Source organism: Physella acuta, unplaced genomic scaffold (assembly GCF_028476545.2).
Source record: "Physella acuta isolate Inbredline_101_S28 unplaced genomic scaffold, ASM2847654v3 ptg001463l, whole genome shotgun sequence".
Taxonomy (NCBI): domain Eukaryota; kingdom Metazoa; phylum Mollusca; class Gastropoda; family Physidae; genus Physella; species Physella acuta.
Genome location: NW_026732978.1, coordinates 20,488 through 42,206, shown reverse-complemented (window position 1 = coordinate 42,206; position 21,719 = coordinate 20,488). Strand labels below are relative to the sequence as shown.

Genomic DNA, 21,719 nt, shown 5'->3' with positions numbered 1-21,719 from the left:
CATGTTTTATTGACAATAGAGTAACATGACTAAAAACCATTGCGCGCCCAGCTACGGAACGTGACGTCGCAGCCATTGAACGTGATGGCGCAGCTATTGAACGTGATGACGCGTGTGGTGTGGTTGCATAAAATGCCTACTAATTCGGTCCAAATTTTAATTAATTCAAAAAAAATTTTGTGACCAAACGAAAGGATATTTTTGAAAACTTTCTTCGGCAATATTGTTCTAAATTATGGCAGGAATCGATTGGTACATGTTTCAAGTCGCTAAGTGGTCTGGTTGCCGAGTTATGGGCCAAAAACTACTTTTTTCGAGGTTTTTTGGCTTTTCCGGGAAATCCATGAAAGAAACCCGGAATTTTTATGGCCTATGTTCATCCTCGTAACTTGCTTAACATAATTGCTTTTGGAACTAGTCCTCGATATTGCTTCGTTGAGGAGGAGATACGACTTAAAGCTGCGGACACACATCCATCCATCCATTCATCCATTCATTCCCAGAAAAGATGAGTTAATAAACGCAATTCTCCAGAATGGAAATTGCGCTAAAAAATAAAAATTCAAGGGAAGCAAGTTTATATAAATAGGCTAAATGAGCTAAAACAGCTATCACAATTTAAGATTTAGAAATACGTTTTTGTTACAAAAAACGTAGTCTAATTAGAAACATTTCTAAAACTCCTCAAATACTATATTTTTATAAGCAATAGCAGAAAACTAAAGTGCGGTTTAAAAGTCAAACACATTATCTTTATTATAACGTAAGTTTGGCTATAAACACTAAATGTTAGATAAAGTTAAGGCTAAATATAAATCTATATAGATCTATATACTAGATCTAAAATTTTGGATCCCCTTCAATTGGGATTGCTTAAAAGCATGCAACGGAACCCCTGTACGATAATGTCTGTTGACGCCACATACTTGTAAATAGCAGTAAGGAGGGTCGGGGGCAACCTCAGTGAAAAGAAAAGAGAAAATGAATCTAGTTCTAGTAGATCTTGTAGAATCAGGATTTTGATTATGATGCTTTAACTACTCTCACACAGCAGATGCAAGAGAAGACTAGACGGATGGGGTGGATGTCATGTCATAAAAACGCGATCCAGAAATCAACAAGCCAAAGACGAAGGTTAGGTTAGGTTAGGTTTGCCTGTCGCCCCTCCTGTGACATGGGCCGCTGACAAAGACATATGTTATTGAAGACAAATTCCATTAGTAAAGAATCAGTAATGGTAAACGGAAGTCACGCTCCATGGAGGATGTCAAGGAAGTAAAGCAAAAAAAGGAGGTTGGGGGGGGGGGTGAAGAAAATGACAGACGAAGATATACGAAAAAATAGACTAGGTAATATCAGTTTCCATCCACCTTAAGAAGATATGAGCCTCTAGAGATATTCCAACTGAAAACCAAGGTGCGCAGAATCAACTCCAAGGTGAAGTCTGCAGAGGCGCTTCGACTGGGGTGGGGGGTACATATGTCCCAGGGCGCCGACCATAGGGGCGTCAAAATAAGCTCATTTTAGCTGCTATTTTGAATTATAAATATAAAAAAATATATGGGGGGAGGGCGCCAAATTGAAAGTTTGTCCCCGGGCGCCAAGAGGGGTCGCTACGCCTCTGAAAGACAGATATCTGGAGGACATCCAGTAATATACAGTGCTTCTTCCAGACTTTTTTCTCCGGGGGTGCACTTGAAATTTTCGGGGGTAGGGGCAGACAACAATTTCCGGACACTGTCAAAGGTATATATTTTCTATATAAATTCCATTTCGTTCGTGGGGGGGGGGGGGTAGACTTTCTTCGGGGGGGGACGACCCCCCCCCCCCCCGAAGAGATGCCTGGAAGAAACTCGGGTAATATATAGTACCGGCATTGTTTACAGTTAAACAAATTCATTTTTTAGAAAAACAAGGTCACGCGTCTAGATAGTAGATACGGGTTATAATGAGCAGTGTTTCTTCCAGACTTTTTTCTCCGGGGGGGCACTTGAAATCTTCGGGGGGGCGGTAAACTTTCTTCGGGGGGGCGGACACTGTTAAAAGTATATATTTTCTATATAAATTATATAAATTTCATTTCGTTCGGGGGGGGGGGCGGTAAAAATTTTTCGGGGGGGCTTCGCCCCCCCGAAGAGATGCCTGGAAGAAACTCTGATAATGAGTTGCTGAAAACCTCACATAGTTGCGTCAGTTTTGTTGTGCACGTCCCGTCCCCCCCCCCAACGAAATAGAATTTATATACAAAGTATATGCTTTAACCATTGCCCGCCCCCTACCCCATATATATATGCAAATTTTAGGAGCTGGAAAAACTGAAAAAATATTAAAAACAACTTTTAATTTAAAAGGTCACTACGTTTGAAGACGTTTTAAAGCAGATATTTCGACTTCATTAAATAACAAACGAATGCACAAAATAAATATTAAAAAGCTTATTTTAATAAATGCTATGAGAAACATATATACCGATTTATTATTTTACGTTTTTAAATTCAATTACTATACTAAAAGTGATAAATAAAACAAAAAATAAAACCCTTTTATTTTTTACTAGACTATCAGCTAAAGGTAAGGCACTCTAGATATATTAAAAAGAAAATAAACTGTTTTTATTCTCAGTGTATTTTAAAAACGTTTTAATAAAAAGCTGTTTTTTTTTTTATTTGATTACATTTTTAAAAAAATAGAGCTTAGTTTTTTTTTAAAGAGATAACTTTTTTTAAAAATGTGAATTGTTACAGATCTATTATATAATTCATTTTAGTATTATTTTAGACCTAGATTCTAGATTTAGATCTAGATCTAGATCTAAATAGTAGTAAATAGATGTTTGTTTTGGCAATAAATCTTGTCAAGTCTGGCAATATTTAAATAATTTGATCAGGCTTCTTAGTCATTGTATTTGTGATAAAAATAGTGACCAGCAACATAGGTGGTTTCAAATTCTTTATTTAATACTTAGAAAACCTACCTAGAATCTAGATCTAGATTCTAGAACTTAGATTGTCTTAGATCTAGATCTATTTAATGTAAGTTCTAACTTACATACCCTGTGTATTTAAAAATAACCATAGAATATCTAGATCTAGTTTAGATCCAGAATCTACTTACTTTTTAAGTCTACCAGTTGAGTTCTTGTCTTTTGATTAGGATACACAACAACTAAATTTTTTTTGTTTTAAAATTAAATCCGCTACATTAGGCCAACTACATTTTGTGTGTGTGTGTAGTGTAGGCCTAAAAAATGAATCTAGATTAGTAGATCTAGGTCTAGATTAGAATCTAGATCTAGAGATTTAATAGAATTTCTAGATCTATAATTAATAATTAAAGTGAAGAAGTCAAATTTTATATTAAGTTTAAGTTTAAGACTTTAAGAAGGCTGCAATTTTGTCCATATTCAATTGTATATTAATGTAATGTATATCTATGTGTGTCTGTAAAAACTATGTATTTCTGTGAACACTAGGTTGATGAAATTTCATATAGTATATAGTAGTTAGTTGCACTCAATTTTTCAATTGATGAAAATGACAAAAATAACGACAGGGTTGTATAAAGGGGACTAAATGCTGCAAAACAATACCAAACTTATGTTTATTGGATAAACGGTTCTCTAGATATGACGGTTTTAGTGTAAAAATTGCGGGGACAACTAAGATGGAGAATGAAACCAAAAGTTGGTCACGTCGAGAGTACGAAAAAAGCGAATGGGAAAATCTTCTAATAAAAGGCATAATTATAATCTCTCAAAATTATTACATTATCGCAGTTTAACTTTGCGCGCGTCTAGGCTAGTGCGAAGAGAGTAGGTTACGTAAGACTAAATAAATTGTAATAACATGTTTTTAAACAATCTAGTTTATTAGCTTTAAATATATTTACGCTTAATGAAATACCAAAGCTAGATTAAACTGTCAATGAAAGCTTAATAATAAAAAAGCCTAAAATTAAGTAAGTAGGTTTGCCGTTTAACACTAGGCCTAATTAGTAATTACTAAGACTAAATGTAAATAGATCTAGATCTAGAGATCTAGAGATCTAGATCTAGTACTAAACTAAATAGCTAGACTCTACCCTAGAATCTAGACCTAGACTCAACCCCCATCGCCATTATTCATATGTCTAAACTCTAAAGTTTAACTAGATCTAGATCTAGATTTAAATGAAATTCACGATTATTGAATTTTTTACGGACACCTGCATGGTGCATTAAAATTAAATGAATTTAAAACAAAGATCTAGATCTAGCTCTACTCCAAAATTCAACCCTGATTGTTCATGATCTACGATGAGCCCTGGCCTTAAGTGAAATCTATTACGGGTTGGTGGAATGCAACCTGCATCGAGGTTTTAAGGGCGCGTTCTAGATTCTAGATCTATTGAGAGACATTTTTAAAAAAATATGCATCATGACAAAACTTATGCCTACATTAAAAAATAGAATAAAACAAATTCACAGAGTGTGTCTGTTTATTTTATTAAATATATAGATCTAATATTATATAGGAAAGTCCCAAAGTTTATAAGCTTTTAATTTTAAGAGTCATGTGTTAATAGAAGCAATAATCTGGCTAGTTTTGTGTACAGTGTAGGATGTGTAGTCTCAAAGTCAAATGAATAAGCTAAAGGCTGATTATTTATGAATATATTAATATATGCATCTGATTTGCAGGAATAATCAGACATATCATAACTACATATCTGGTCAGTCCTGCTAATCAGATGCATATATTATTATTAGTTTTATAGTTATGATATTGACAAATATGAACTTAGAATTGTATTTTGTTGAACAAGGAGCAGTCACACAAATTTATATAAAAATTCTTGTGTTTTATAAAGAGACTAACTTTGTGCATTGCAATAGATATAGCTTTAATTTATTAAAAATTGTACAATATAACTTCTAAAGGAACATTGCAATGGATATAGCTTTAGTTTATTAAAAATTGTACAATATAACTTCTAAAGGAACTTGTAAATTAAAACTCAAACAACAGATGCTTACTGATCATATCAGTTATTAAAGTAGCTACATTGAGTTCTGAGTCTTCACTATTTTCCTCATCAATTGACCAATAACTTTCAATAAAAGCAATTACAAATCTATCAAGTTTTGTCTCACTAGCTGAGAGTCTTAAGACTATTCTACCAAAAAACAAGGTGTCATTGTCATTTATACATTACCACTTGTGTTTTAGCAGTTGGCCAGTCATATCTTCTCCATTGATAATTTTAGCTAACACTTGTTTTTGTCTGGTCTCCACATTGCAGAATATTTCATCATTTATAAATAACTGACATTTTGCCAACTTATCAACATCTATCTTTAACTTCTTTCTTTCTTTATTTTCTTTCTTTTTAATTGATTCTTCTCTTCTTTGTATGATTTCACTTTCAATTTCTCGCTGTTGGGTTTTGTGTGATCTTCGCCTGCGAACACCTTCAGTTATACCAAAATCAATTAGCTGATTTTGTTCATTGATACTTTGTGCATCAAGCCACTTCATTGTTTTATTTAATTTAGCTTTAACCTTTTCTCACAGATAGTGGTGTTGCCTGTGTGTTTATTCCTACATAAGGTTCATTGAAATAACTAACCAACTGTTGCCAATTTCTTTCAGGGTTTGATTTTAAGAGCATGAATTTTTTTATGATTCTGTTTACAGAGTTTCTGTTAGCAGACTAATTTGTTGTTGTTTTTATATGTCTGTTTCTATCTAATATCTCATCAAGTACCTTGGAGATATTTTTATTTTTTATATAGTACAAATAAACTACATTGCCTATTCACACTTCACCACTTACACCAGAATACCTTTGGTAGAGATTTACTACATTCAAGGCATTCTTCTTCCCCATACTGTCTTGCCTATAAATAATGAAATCATAAGTAGTTAATTATAGTTATATTATTTAATTTTTGACAATGGATAGCTAAAAAAATTAATAGTTCTACTTATAATATATTTTATTATTTAAAAAAAAAATACACGGACCTTTTGAAGAAGGGCATCGATACCACTAATTAAAAGAGTGACTGGTTTTTGTGTTTTTGTAACGTCCGCAAAAAATATGTTACTACTAATATATCAAGTTATAGGCTTAATAAAGTTAATTAAACTTTAATAATATTAAACATATTAATATATTTATTACAGTTATTAGTTAAACAAAAGCTAGTGTGTTTGTGAGTGTTTAAAAAACAACTGAGTAATAATAAGCTAGTAAGTCGAAAACAACGATATGCCTATTTTAAAATATACAGTATATTTAATTGGCCTACTTAATAGGTTGACAGACATTGCAATATGGTGTTTTATTAACAAGAACCTTACAATTTAAACAATAATTGAATCACTAATTTTAATTTTATCAATATTAATCATGTATAAAGCCTTTAGAGCTAATTAATTAACTAGTAAGTTCGGGGCTTAAAATACTTAAATACTAGATTTAAGGCTGAACGGAGATGCGTGTTAAGCGGTATCGATATTACTAGTATTGGTCTACTTTGTGAGACCATTTTCAATATTTTCTACATTGCTAATAATTAACAAAAAGAAGTCTACTAGTGCATTTAATTAAATAGATAAATATATTACACTCGATCCATGTTTAGTTTAAGTGTGTATCTTTTTACAGTATTTTATTTTAATAGCTCGATTCCCAGTTCGATCATGATTACAGCGAATTAGTTACAACTAGAGCGGGCCTTCAAAACGTTACATATTTGTATAAATGTGTTTTTTATTAACATTTAACACAAGATAATTACGTTAGCAACATTTAAACTCCAATTTTGTAAGTATTCTTTTTTTTTAAAAGCGTCAATGTCATAAAATTTATTATATTTTACAATAAATCAATCGGCGCGGAAAGGTGTTTAAAAAGTATCGATACCGTTTAAATAGTGTCATTCGGAGGATTGCTTTGTGAGACGAAGTTCGTAGTCTGCTAAAGACTAAAATATTACAAAAAAATAGACTTAAGCAGAAAAATGGATTATTAAAATAATCCTAACAAATACAGAGCTAGTCCGAGTGTTAAAATATTTTAATACAATTTTTTAAAACTTACCTTTTAAAGTGGCTTTTGTTTTGACATATAGAAAAGGGGTCTTGAAGAAAAAATTAATCTGCCGTAAGCGGCCGCATCAAGTCGTTCCGTCTAAAGTTAAAACGGGTTACGGAATCACGTGATATCTATTTTAAAGCCGTTTGATGCGCTATGCGTAAACGGCTGTAGACGTAATTATTTTCTTTGTAAACGAAAGGTTTTGAGACTGTGACGTCATATTTTCTTGGTTTGTGCAACTAACTAGTATATAGTATATAGGCCTAAGTATTATTATATCAAATTTGTAGTTATGTCTCTACTTTTCAGCAATATCCAGTAATTGGAAGTGGAACTTATTCTACTTTTGGTTTTTCAAAAGACTAGGCCTATAACTTGAGAAATGTTTCAGATAGATCTAGACAAAAAAAATATTTCACAAATAAATAAAAGATCTAATTCTCTGCCTTCTTTCAAGTTTTGAAAAAAAAATTGATTTCCGTAGTACTTTACGATTTCTCAAAAAGCACATGAATTTATAAATACTAAAATTCCGCACTATTATACACACATGTCTACACTGCATGAGGACATTTACGCAGTTACTACATCTACCTTATTGGGGGAGAGGAAAAGGCGATTGTTAGTCTACAACATGTAAACTTACTGTGACCGTGTGAATGTGTTCCGTGTGGTCGTACACTGACACTACCACTCTATTTTACCCACTTTTTTCATAAAGCTAGTCAGAAGTTGCATGGGAAAGAATTTTCATTGTAGAGAGGGAGTGATTTTTTTATGAGATGTATGTTCTGACTTTGATGACTGTTAATGACAATATGTGTTGGTGGGTTAAATTTTACTACTTAACGTGTCATCATCTATAGATTGCCGCTAGGCTGTGCAATATCAGCTACATCACAATATCATCGTGGCTTTTTAATAAAGCAGAGATTTAACATATTTCCGTTTTTTACTGAACCAGTTTTTTTTTTCATTATAGGAAAAGTGTCTGCCAAAAACAAAAACAATATATTTCTGCTGATTCTTGGTTTCCAAATAAAAAGGTTTTGCGCTAATCTATTTTATATTGCCAAAAAGAAAAGACGAATTAATTTGAAAGACTATTATAAATGTGAAACAAATGTACAGGGAAATGTGCTGTTCACATTATATTACTTTTAATCAACTTTACGGACACTTTCTGCACCACGTGACACCATAATACCCACCACACTCACCTGTTTCTCGTGGTCATGCTGACCATTAGGCTTACAACTCAAGACTGCTCTAGCACATTCTACAAGCGCGATTAGTTAAATATCCAATTTACATCATCTTCGGTTTTTGCTCAGAATAATGATGTAGGCTTAATATGATTTGGTTACACAATCTGACACGGCCTAGAAATCATGGTTTTCTAATTTATGGAAAAAAGAAATCTTGAAAATGAGATACCGTAAATTGTTTGAGAAATTTAACCACCCCCCCCCCCTCCCTTAAGCAGGTGGTTACATCTCTGCCAGTGTCAATATCACATTTTAAGAAAGTTTATGCTTTTTTTTACAGATAATTAAATGATCTAGTGAAGCATAATACTTGTTTATAAGAATATTAGCATTATAAGCCGGTACAATTATTTTGTAATTGTAATTTTTTTTATCCTTTCTAAGTTCTTATGCTTGTCAGCTGTAGACTACTGAACTAAGTTTTTATTCTTAATAATTTTGGTTTGTTTTCTGTTCAACATTACCAAATTTACTCTACAACATGGCTTACTCATAATTATTTTCAATTTTTATACCATTTTAGGCCAAGACAAATTTCAAGGAGTAACTGAAAATGGAGGATGATACAAAGCAATGTTCAAACTGGTAATTGATTGACTGTAGAGAACTTTGTTGTTAAATTAATAAATGATAAGTAAAAATTGAACCAAGAAGGATCTCATTGGTATTAAAAGAGCTCAATTAAATTGTTTTTGTAATTTCTTGATACTCGTCCTGTATGTTTATTGTTATTCAAATTATAAAATATATTGGTTTATACATCTTTAAATATACTATTCAACTTTCTAATAGCAAACGACACATATCTTCTGCAAATTTCATGATGCATGAAATTCACTGTCGGCGGCACATAGTTTTGTGTGAGCACTGTGATGAACCCATTCCCCAGACAGAGCTGGAACAACATTTCAATGAGCTGCATGCCAAAGTACCTTGTGACAAATGTCAAGAGAAAATCTCAAAGGACTGTATGGAAAAACATATGGTAAGGCGCTCATCTTTTGCTATACACACAATTCTTCTGTCAATAGTTTTTTTTTAACAGTGCACTCCCTGAATATGGGTGTTTGTGGTTTTTTTTTAAAATTAACTTGAAAGTATCCTGTATTTGTTTCTTAGCCAGCAACATTCAAAATAGCTATGAAATTTGTAATTCTATGTGGTTCCACTTTTGTGTTTTAGCAATTTAGACATAAAGTGTTATATCTCAATGCCAAAGTTAGGCTTATAGGTATGTATTAAAGTTACAGAAAAGGCAGATTGTAGACTGACTATTATATGTCTACCTTTGATATTGAGATAACACTATGTCTATCTTGCTATTTTATTAACAATGCCTGTTTCCAAATCCCTCTTCATGTTTACTATTATGTTGGAGAATGTGAGTGCATGGCAATTTATTGATAATTTTTCAAAGTTTGAATTATTTGCGTACAGGAATCTGATTGCCCTAAAAAGCCTGTCCTATGCCAGTACTGTGAACTGACGGTCTCAAAAGATGAGCTAGCCACTCACATGGAATACTGTGGGAGCCGCACAGAGTGCTGCCACCTTTGTAAGCAGTATGTGATGCTGAAGGACATGCTGAGACATGAAAGCTCTGGATGCACCTACCCTGACCCTAAACCACCCCCTAGGCAGGTTGATGCTGGTCAGTTCAGCATGGATGATTTGCAGCAGCTGCTGAGTAAGTGATGTCCATTGTTTACATTTTATGACCAGCATGGCTAGAAAAGGTGCGGTTGTTCATGTACTGTTCCTAACATGTTGAATAGTTTTATTGACTTGGTTGGTAATTTAGGTAGTGCGTAGTTATAGATCTACTCCTTTACACCTTACAGTAGATTGCTTCACCACTACCTAGTCCTTTAAAGTTTAAAAAAAAAACTACTATCTGTATGTTTTAGACATTTTACATTATTTTTTGTACACACTAAGTACTATCCCATAAAACTCTGTTTTTGAATTTAAAGAAAAAAATTAAAGCTAAGCAATAAATGAACTGATTAGACACAGATTAGATTCAGTTTTTGCTTTAACAGTATGGTATATACTTATTTTCTTACAAAGATGAACCAGATTTTGGTGCATTGAGTTTATGGTCCAACCTGAACAGAGATGTGCAATATTATCATCCAGTGGACACTGTCAGCAAACCACCAGTGTACACACCACTAAGCAATAACACAAACCAGCCTACGAAAAGAACAGAGAATAAGAAAACTGATGTGAATATCCAAATGCAAAAAAGTATGTAAATTTATGGTTATTTTTATTTTTTAAATTTAATTTATTCCTTGTGATGTATTTCACCTGTGTCTTTTAAAAAGAATTCAATTTTTACTTATTTTTTTTCAATTTTTCAATCTTTATTAATTTTTCTGCCACTGCTTGAAGGGTGAATAAATTAAATACCCAGTGCATTATATATTTCCATCACCTCCAGTTTTATTTTATAACTCACATATACTATTATTGCTTATGAAAACTTGTTTTATTTCCCTCCTATGAATGCTTTTTTAATAACTTTATATATATTGATTTTAATTCTCAATGTAGATCTGACTAGTCAACTTTCAAGAGAAGACAGCAACTCCATACCCCCAGATATGGATTATGACACAATGCTTGCAATCCAGTTAGCACATGATGACTGGGAACAGGTGAAACAAACACAAAAACCACAATTCTTTCCTTTTAACCTAGTTTGATGTTCATTTAGTCCAAATTATTTTTTAACAGTGTTCACTCTTTATCCCTTTTTATTAGTTTGTAGTATTTCTTAGTTTGTGCTTACCTGTGTCTGTTATATTCACAGCTGCTTCATTTGCAAAATGTTAGTAAATTATTTTTTATAAGTTTTGAAAGTAGTTTAAAAATGACAAGCTTAGTCAATGTCACGCTGACCACACTATCTCTTCGTATGCTGAGTTCACAGAAACAGGTGAACCCTAATTCACCTGCCTTTTGTTTGAAAGGGTAACACGTTTTGTTTAACCACTTCACTGACGCGTGAATTGCTTTCCCAGGAAGACATTCGCGTGGATGGTGTTCAGGTGCCTTACCCCTCATTACCACCAGAGGACGACTTTCTGCCAATGTCTCACAATCACTTTCTTGATGATGAAGTTCGTCCTAGAAAAAATTCTTTATCAAATAATAACAGCACCGAGGTGCAGCCTTCTAACACTGGTGTGGAACCGTTTTCAGGTGGAATAGATATGTAGTTTATATTTTTTAACTGCTGTTTATGTAAAAAAAAATATAAATTTAATTTCATATGGTAAAATATAATTCTTTTTGTGTAGTACATTTTTTTATTAATGCTTTTATGATTTGCCTCCTTCCAATTTAACTCACCTTGCACTAAATAAAGACGATGACATGAGTATCCCATGTGAAATTTGTAATGTGGAAGTTCCTCTCAGCCAGTACTTAGATCATGTGGTAAGATCATGTTTGTCACTTGTGTTTCAGAGAAATAGTTATCTAACCCCTGGATGATTGAGTACATAAAATAGACACTAATATGTGGTGCACACGTGCTCTTTTACTTTGCATTACTCAATGCAAATTAACAAATATCTGATGGCAGTATAAATTTATATTCATCAATGTACCTTACTCTGAATAGGATTTGGTCACTTTTTAAGTTATTCCTTACATGTTGTTGATATGTTTGTATAGCTAGTTTTTTTTTAATTAGAATACAAGAAATTGAAATACTAGAACAGCACATAATATAACCATTTTATTCTTCTTTTTTATCTTCATTTTTTACTTTGAAGTAGAATTGTGGCAGAAAAAAAGTACTAAAATTCATTTTTCATTTTATAGAAATTCATCAAAACATTATAAAATACTTTTAAAAAGTTGATAAAGAGTAAATTTTTTGACAATAACCAAGTTAAATCCTTTGAAAAATTTAGGATACTTTAAATGGTTTATAAATATATTTTTAAAAATGTACTGGAAATTGTTCTAAAAGAGATATTAAATGTTTAAATCCTTAGAGGCATTTAAGTAGACAATAGTCTGTATAAGATTTAAAATAAATATTTAATAGCAGCAAATAATTTCAGGAGTTGTGTGAAGTATCTGTGAACCATTTTGGCGAGACAAGCGCTTATGATCTGAATAATGAGATGACCAACCCTAGCTACAGTCGCACTAATATACCTGTTATCAACAACCTGAGAACCTCCCAGAGGTAGTCCCTTGTCCTTCCACCACAATCATTATGTCCAATATACCTGTTATCAACAACCTGAGAACCTCCCAGAGGTAGCACCTAGTCCTTCCACCACAATCATTATATCCTTGTAGAAATTCCACAGAGACTGACATAACTCTTAAATTACAGATGTTGTTACTCATTCGGGGTGATATTTGTTTTCAGCCCTGTGAATGTAGCTGGTCCAGATGGAGACATCATGTTGCCTTGTGAGTTCTGTGAGGACATGTTTCCCTCTGAAGTGATCATCCAACATCAGGTACGTGTGTGTCTCTAAACTGAAAGATACCTTTAGTCCTGATTAAATGTACTGTGTGGGACGACATGGTCAGATGGTAGAGCAAATGACTGATACCTGAAAGTCTTGAGTTCAAATCATGCCAATAGAATGTTCCTGATTCCACCTGGCTCTGTTAGATAACTAACTCACATTAGGGAAAGTAAAGGTGGATGTGCATAGTGCTGACCACACTATCCCTTTATATGCTGAGGTCACTGCAACAGGTGAACCCTACCTGTTCCATGGACAACCAGGTTCAAATGGTTACTTTACTGACTGTAATGTATTTTAGCTGCTTTAATTGTGTAACTTATTAAAAAAAAATTCGGGGACTAGTACAGACAACTAAATATGCATTACTCATTAACCTGGTTTATCTTTAAAATCTTAGAGTGTGTGCCAGGCGGCTGATCTGGCATCAATTCGAGACGACCCAAACCTTGCGATGAACCAGATGAAGCATGTGTCAAAGCCCCCTCTCAAGTCAAAGTATATCAACTCATCCACAAAGTCACGCCCTTTTATGGACTACTTAGGACAGGATGGCGGGGACGCAGATGAAAACACAAACAGAGAACCGAACGGCCCAAGATATTTAAAAACTCTTGAGTCTACTGCAAACAAATACAGTCCAGCAGTTAATCGGTCAGTGCTTGTTTATAAAAATAAACGAGTGACAGCTCTCTTAAGTTTTCTTTATTAAAATCTTTACTAATTTATTAAAAAATGTTTTTTTTACAGCACATGAAAAAATGTAACATGATTGCGACATTTTTTAATGTGTATATTTTTGTACTTATTAGTTTCATGGTGTTATCATTTAATGTGTTGATAAAATTTTTAATGAACGAAGCTTTGATGAGGCCATGACACGCCCCCCTCGTCGACACTCGAGACAGCACAGCTTTGAAGATGAGGAGCACCAGGACCTGATGGACATGACCGGGGCAGCGGCCAGGACCAGCAAAAGTAGCCAGAGGGCAAAGGCAACTCTCAACTCGTTGTTACAGGTACTTATCTGCATTTGGCTCATGATGTGCATTAATGACTAAAGCGTTTGTTAATGTTCAAGCTAGATCTTGTGTTAATTTTTATTTCTTCTTTGTTATAGTGCTTCGCTTTTTACTGGAAATATTCATTAAATTTTATTTTATTGAAACGGAAATATGCTGAATTAATTAGGACATTAACTGCAATGCATCTTTAAAAACTTTGGCATGTGTTTTTTTTTACTCAGGATGGCATCAACACAGAGCCAGTCCGTGGGCAGGAAAGGAAGAGAGAAACACGAGGCTTAAAAGCTGCAGACAAAACTAGCATTGGTATGAAGATAACTATGAAATTTTATTTTATTACCAAGATGACTTAATAATAAAACTGTAAATTTAAAAGTTTGCTTCAAAAGGCAGCCTTATTTTGTTAGGGATGAGACTAGAAAAATTCTAGCCTTCCTTAGACCTGTTTCTACTTGCAGGAGTTAGCAGACTTCAGCTTGAGATTTGTTTATGACTATTGAACGTGTTTTTAATTGTACATCAGATCCACGTGCAGTATTTGTATATTAAGTTTCTGTCATTTTTATAAACTTAAACATTAATTTTCTTCAGAAACTAGACCAGTTAGGGCTAATGTTGATTCTCGTACTGTCATGAGGCAGTTGCATGAGCCTATCCAAAGGACAAGCATCAGGTAGGCAATCTCTGTAGAATTTATCCCTAAAGTAATATTTATTATGTGACAGCTTTGACTTGCCTTTTCACAACTGGCAAAGAAAATTAGAAGAATGTAGTTTTGTTTCAAAATTTTCAGTTGTCAAATATTATTTCCTTTCATAGTATCAAAACTGCATGACCATGATCAGTAGACCAATAAAGGTTAAGGTTAGATTAATAAATATAATTATTTGGATAAAAATTATGTATTGAATTAAAAGAGTGGCGATGAGTAGTCTTGCTGGCAAGTATTCTGTTGTTAGAGGTATTTATAACCTATTGCCAAAAGTAATAATTTTTTTTCTAAGACTTGTTTTTTTTTTTCTATCAAACACAAGAGGTTTCAATGGATTTTCGTATTGTTAAAAATATGCTGCACGCTACTGCTCCGAAATTAATACATACATGTTAATTAAATATTTGATTAAAAAACAATAATAAAAAAATCTTAGATTTATAGTTGTACTTTTTAATACTTTTCCTAACTAGTTTTAAATGTGTATTTACTTTTAGTTACTACACCTTTAAATAACACGTTTGATTTTATTTTTAAATATTAAAATTTCATTTGTTTTCAGGCAGACGGCAGTACCACGCCACCCTCAAAGATCTGACGAAAACACAAACCAAGGCGCACCAGGTAGAAGCCGGCAGAGAACTGACAATGTCTTCAGTCCAGAACTACGTGTCAAGCCCAGTAATGCCCCTCTAAAGGTAAAAAAAAAAAAAATCACAAGTTTTTTTTTTTTTCAAATCTCCAAGGTTTTAGAGATTATCTTTTAGTGTTGTCAGAATTGGTTGCATTTAATTAAATACAGTCTCTTTAATAATAAAAAAAAATACTTGCTGAATCTTATCCAAGAATACTGTTGTATTGACCTTGCTTTAATAGCATTAAAATTCTTTGGTAAAGAATAACAAGGCAGTTTTTTTCACTATTCAAAAACAAATGTATTCATGAAATATTACACGCATTTCTATACTGTTTTCAACTGGTCTGTAATTATCTTTTCCCCCAGAAACGATGATCACAATTACATGTTTCATCAGAATCTCAAGGAATCTGTGATATAATGACTTATTCGTGCCAGTATAATCATTGAGTGATTCTCCCTACTTCAATCGGTTGTTAAAAATGTATCTCAGAGGAAATTTTTTTTTTTGAAATGCTAGGACTGTTTTACCCATAAGGACAATTTTTCTTAGCTGTTAACTATTTCTACCTACATAAAGTGCTTTCTATGCTAGTGCTCTGCCTTACTGCTGGTTAGCTTGATGCCAGGGTTAGCAAAATCTCACTGTTTGATCACAGCTTGCTTAGGATAAAGTGGCTGCTTATATTTTGAGAAGTTTACATTACAAATAACAAAATTGATAGTTGTATGTATAGTATTGGTATGTATAAGAGTACTGTAAAACTTTTAAAATTGTATTAAGTGTTTGAAACATTATAATATATAATATATTAGCAACTTTTCATTGCCAGATACTTTTTCATAAACATTCCATTTCAATATTTTACAACAAAAAAATAATGATTAAAATAATTGTTCAATTTAAGATTGCTTAATTAAATTAATTTTTCATTAACAAGTAATATTTCTTGTTATGGTCTGCCATAGTGGGACTATGATACTGGGTATAATTTTTTTCAGTGGGGCTAGGTTTTGAATTTTAAATTCATGCTTTACAGGTTTCCTCATCTTTTAACAAGTTGTTTAATTTATGGCTTGATGCCACCGGATCTTTAGACATGAACTTGATATGCAGATTTATTGCTTGAAGCAAAATTCTAATCACTAAATGTCTGTTTATATTTTACTGCAGAAAAGGGGGATGTATTCCTGCTTAGATTTATAATATAGCATAAAGCTAGTTTGAAAATAATGTTATTATCTGTGGACATAATATTTTAAATATAAAGTTATTTATTTAGGAATAAATATACATCTTTACTGTTATGTTTAATTGGTTTATCAAAATAGATCATATTTTTAATTTAAATAAGTAAATGTTAAAGAGGATAACACATTTTTTTCACTTTATTAAGTTCTTTTAGAATTTGATATATGATTATGTTACTTAAAAAGCTGTCATTTGGTGTGCCAGAGATAGAACATCTAAATTTTCTATCTCTTCAGAGTTGCCAACTTGTCACTTGTGATGTGTATGGCTGAACTTGTCATTTGTGATGTGTATGGCTGAACTTGTCATTTGTGATGTGTATGGCTGATCTTGTCATTTGTGATGTGTATGTCTGAACTTGTCATTTGTGATGTGTATGGCTGATCTTGTCATTTGTGATGTGTATGGCTGAACTTGTCATTTGTGATGTGTATGGCTGAACTTGTCATTTGTGATGTGTATTGTATGGCTGAACTTGTCATTTGTGATGTGTATTGTATGGCTGAACTTGTCATTTGTGATGTGTATGGCTGAACTTGTCATTTGTGATGTGTATGGCTGAACTTGTCATTTGTGATGTGTATTGTATGGCTGAACTTGTCATTTGTGATGTGTATGGCTGATCTTGTCATTTGTGATGTGTATGTCTGAACTTGTCATTTGTGATGTGTATGGCTGAACTTGTCATTTGTGATGTGTATGGCTGATCTTGCCATTTGTGATGTGTATGGCTGAACTTGTCATTTGTGATGTGTATGGCTGAACTTGTCATTTGTGATGTGTATGGCTGAACTTGTCATTTGTGATGTGTATGGCTGAACTTGTCATTTGTGATGTGTATGGCTGAACTTGTCATTTGTGATGTGTATGGCTGATCTTGTCATTTGTGATGTGTATGGCTGAACTTGTCATTTGTGATGTGTATGGCTGAACTTGTCATTTGTGATGTGTATGGCTGAACTTGTCATTTGTGATGTGTATGGCTGAACTTGTCATTTGTGATGTGTATTGTATGGCTGAACTTGTCATTTGTGATGTGTATTGTATGGCTGAACTTGTCATTTGTGATGTGTATGGCTGAACTTGTCATTTGTGATGTGTATGGCTGAACTTGTCATTTGTGATGTGTATGGCTGAACTTGTCATTTGTGATGTGTATGGCTGAACTTGTCATTTGTGATGTGTATGGCTGAACTTGTCATTTGTGATGTGTATTGTATGGCTGAACTTGTCATTTGTGATGTGTATTGTATGGCTGAACTTGTCATTTGTGATGTGTATGGCTGAACTTGTCATTTGTGATGTGTATGGCTGAACTTGTCATTTGTGATGTGTATGGCTGAACTTGTCATTTGTGATGTGTATGGCTGATCTTGTCATTTGTGATGTGTATGGCTGATCTTGTCATTTGTGATGTGTATGTCTGAACTTGTCATTTGTGATGTGTATTGCTGAACTTGTCATTTGTGATGTGTATGGCTGAACTTGTCATTTGTGATGTGTATGGCTGAACTTGTCATTTGTGATGTGTATGGCTGAACTTGTCATTTGTGATGTGTATGGCTGAACTTGTCATTTGTGATGTGTATGGCTGATCTTGTCATTTGTGGTGTGTATGGCTGATCTTGTCACTTGTGATGTGGATGGCTGAGCTTGTCATTTGTGATGTGTATGGCTGAACTTGTCATTTGTGAAGTGTATGTCTCTACTTGTCATTTGTGATGTGTATAGCTGAAATCGTCACATATGTTAGGTTGCCTGAAGGCATACATGAATGGCAGAATGCTAAGTTATGTTTTTTTTTTTTGAAAATCCCGTCCACAAATTCCTGCTGATAGTCATGTAAAATGACATCAACATAAACACATATGAAAAGCTTATAATGTAATGAAAATAAGGGATCAAGATTTGTAGCTACATTTTTTTAAAGCACTAATTTCCACACAAAAAATGTTTCACATTTCTCAGAATGGAGGCAGATTATCATATTTTTAATGGGTTTTTTTTTTTTAGAGAAAATATTTTCACCTGAAAAAACATTTTCAATGTTTGTTTTTTAAAAAGGTGTACGTTTTTAGAAAAGTTTACTTCTATTTTAGAAGCTATATTGTATGTTCATACTTCAAATGTAACATATGGTTGAGAAATAAATTTCACTTGTTAAATTTGGCCAACTTTTTTTGTCACAATTCTTCTTAGCTTCTTGTTTAAATAGAATATCTTATTTCCCTTGTATGAATTCATTTTTAAGGGAAAGTAAAGGCGGGTTGGCATAATGTTGATCACATTATCCCTTCATATGCTGGGGTCACAGAAACAGGCAAACTCTACTTCACTTGCCCATCAGGTTGGAAAATGGAACTTCCCTACATAAGGCATTCCCACAATATGTTCACTTCAGACAACAAAGGCTTATTTTTCCCTGGACTACAGATGAAAACTAACATAAAACTTGCGTATTCTTTGCCTACAGTCCCACTCGTAATGTCATTCACTCACGGTTGCTATGTTCTACAGAAAATTCTTCTACCATACAATTAATTTCCTAACCAAAAATAAAAACGCCCTTTCATTTCCGAACACTATCCCTAAAACCAAACTGATGATTGGTTTTAACCCAATTTTTGGAAGAGTCCAAATATACACACTTAAGGGATAAATACACACCAATACCACTAAAGATTCTTTGAGTTCTAGGTGTACATGTTCACTTATGACTGACATAAATGTAGTGTCAAATCCAACACCTATTAAAATTGTAGTTATAGCAGTACATGACCCTTATGGTAAGTAGGTAAAATAAGCATTAATTCTCATACTAATTAAATATTAAATAATCAACTAGTTTGAAAATGATTACGCTAAATTAGAGCACAAAGCTATAAATAAAGAAGGCTGAAAAAAATTAAATATAAAAATTAAAATGCAATAGTTTCTGTTTATTTTAAAACTTTTATTTACCAAATATTAACAAACCGAAGAAGACAGAAAATTTGACAAAAGTTTGCACCATTAAGGCTAACTGGTTCAAATCTGTGATACATCATTTCACTAGTTGTAAGACTATTCACTAAGAAACTGTTAAACCAGTGTGTGATACATTTCACAACTACTTATTTTTGTTATTGCTAAACTATTCACTACAAGAAACTTGCTATTCAACCAAATAGATTTCTAGAAAAATGTCAACCAACTAAACATTTGCGAAAAATTAATTGTACTATTCACACTGATGTGTATAGTAACTATCAATATATCATGAACACAGGTGCATTGTACAAAGTAAAAATTCAACTTCAGAACTTTACTTTAACCATATCAAATAATGTGTATTAAATATAAAATTAGCCCTATATCAAAGTTTCAAAACTAGTCAATTTTTTTTATGAAGGAAAAAAAAAACAATTTTGCATTTTAAATTACACTTTTTTGGTTTACTTAACTTGAATTTAAACATCAGCCCTATATCAAAGTTTCAAAACTAGTCAATTTTTTTATCAAGACAAAAAAAAACAATTTTGCATTTTAAATTACACTTTTTTGGTTTACTTAACTTCAATTTAAACACTACTACAACTGTTAACATGAGAGTTATTCTACAATCATGCGGAAAAGTTTCTTACTTGCTAGTTAATTAGTGCATGTTTACTGCTGGGTGAGTCAACTCCAGTTTGGTGCAACACACAGAAAGAACAGTTGAAGGTAGACTTATATGTAAAAAAAAATCTGGACAAAAGACATTTTAAAACTGTTTCTGTCACAGAAATACTATTTTAAAAAATGACATTATTACAACTCAAAGAGGAATCAACAATGGTTTACATTAACCCTTTAAAGTCTGACAAGATGGACAGATTTCTTTTAAACATTGAAAATAAAAAGGAAATTATTCAACTGTTTTGACCAACAAACACAAAAATCAAATCTCACAATAATTTAAGACAGACAAGAATTATAATGGTTTACATTAAATCGGTTAAACTTTTCAACTGGATATGATTTGACCTCTTCAGTGTTGGAGAAAGTTTTGATGAGACTGAATAAATTACAGTAGTGGTAAGCTACAATCCATGTATTTGACCTCAAGAGATCAATCCAAAGGGACACAGGTTAAAATAACTTAGGTATAAAAATGAAAAAAAAAGATCAGAAAACAAATATGGCTGCCATAACTTTGTGCAAGAAAATGGCAAGAACTGATATTAATGAAGGAAGGAAGACTTGAGTGTGAAATTCTGGGTTTAAAAAAATAACTTTAAAATTTATGATTCAAAAAAATCCATGGAAATAAGGAAATTTAAAAAAGGATAATAATATTAAACAAATAAAATAATTTAGTAATGATATTGGATGGATGGACTTATAAAAGAAGAATTTTTTTCCCCTCAAATACTTGAAAACCTGAGTATTAAAAATTTATTTTTTAAATTTAATGAGTTGAAAACAAATTAAGTTATTATTTTTTATAAAACAAATTAAATTTCAAATATAAAAAAATAATTTGTTTAATAACATCAAACAACAAAAATAACTCTTCAAAGGTGTTAGATGGGTGACATCACACATTTGTGTGTGTGTGTGTAAAAAAATACTGTGGGGAGAAAATTGGAAAGTTAAAAATTAAAAAAAAAATTTACTAGGTCTAAATTTAACAAAATTAAAGACCTTACAACAACAAACATATGTAATAGGAAAATGTTCAGTTAAAATTATTAAGTGTTTCAATCATTGTAAGTTATGCTAAAAACTTTGGTGCTGAAATTCAAACAAGAAGTCTAATATCAAAAATTTAATACTATTGAGTAATTGAAAATATTAACTACAAAATCTACGGAACAATTAACAGGAGTAGTAATTTGTAAAGTGAACACACTTCAAAAGTCATAAATGTCATGCCAGCTCATTTCTTAGCCAATTATTCCAAGTATAAAAATAAATTTAGTACATACAAACTTTCTTGGTAAAAATAACACTTTAAATGACAGCAACAGCAAAAGTTTAAAATTGTATTATGCTTAGATTTATTATTACATTGAAGTTTTCATTCCCAAATCTTCAGGCGTTAACTTTTATTTTTCTAAAACCTTTAATAATAACAAGCATGCTCTGTGTTTTCTCAGGCCAAATATGTAACAAATAAAAATTTTGAATTTTAAATCTATGCTGAAAAAATTAAGTCATCTAAGCAAAGTACAATTTTAATGTAAAAAAAGTTTTAGGAATAAAAAGCTTATAGA

General features: G+C 32.4%; 1 protein-coding gene across 2 annotated transcripts; it reads left to right on the top strand.

The window, feature by feature from the left end:
• Positions 1-2,837: 2,837 nt before the first annotated feature.
• Positions 2,838-17,142, top strand: LOC131928106 (TRAF-type zinc finger domain-containing protein 1). Of its 2 annotated transcripts, none has more exons than XM_059284033.1 (16): positions 2,838-2,935; positions 8,875-8,936; positions 9,144-9,336; positions 9,789-10,038; positions 10,422-10,601; positions 10,911-11,014; positions 11,381-11,561; positions 11,728-11,798; positions 12,434-12,561; positions 12,751-12,844; positions 13,257-13,510; positions 13,719-13,875; positions 14,103-14,187; positions 14,473-14,554; positions 15,156-15,291; positions 15,597-17,142. In XM_059284033.1, exons 2-16 carry the CDS (start codon positions 8,905-8,907, stop codon positions 15,603-15,605), a joined length of 1,956 nt encoding a protein of 651 aa, XP_059140016.1. In that variant the 5' UTR covers positions 2,838-2,935; positions 8,875-8,904; the 3' UTR covers positions 15,606-17,142. The 2 variants fall into 2 exon arrangements, with proteins under 2 accessions (XP_059140016.1, XP_059140017.1); XM_059284034.1 differs by lacking the exon at positions 2,838-2,935 and adding an exon at positions 2,956-3,032.
• Positions 17,143-21,719: the final 4,577 nt, after the last annotated feature.

Excerpts from the sequence above, each read along its gene's own strand:
- LOC131928106 (XM_059284033.1), top strand. The coding sequence starts at position 8,905 with ATGGAGGATGATACAAAGCAATGTTCAAACTG. Across the intron at positions 11,562-11,727 it reads TGGTGTGGAACCGTTTTCAG|ACGATGACATGAGTATCCCA; the intron begins GTGGAATAGATA and ends CACTAAATAAAG. Across the intron at positions 12,562-12,750 it reads AACCTGAGAACCTCCCAGAG|CCCTGTGAATGTAGCTGGTC; the intron begins GTAGTCCCTTGT and ends ATTTGTTTTCAG.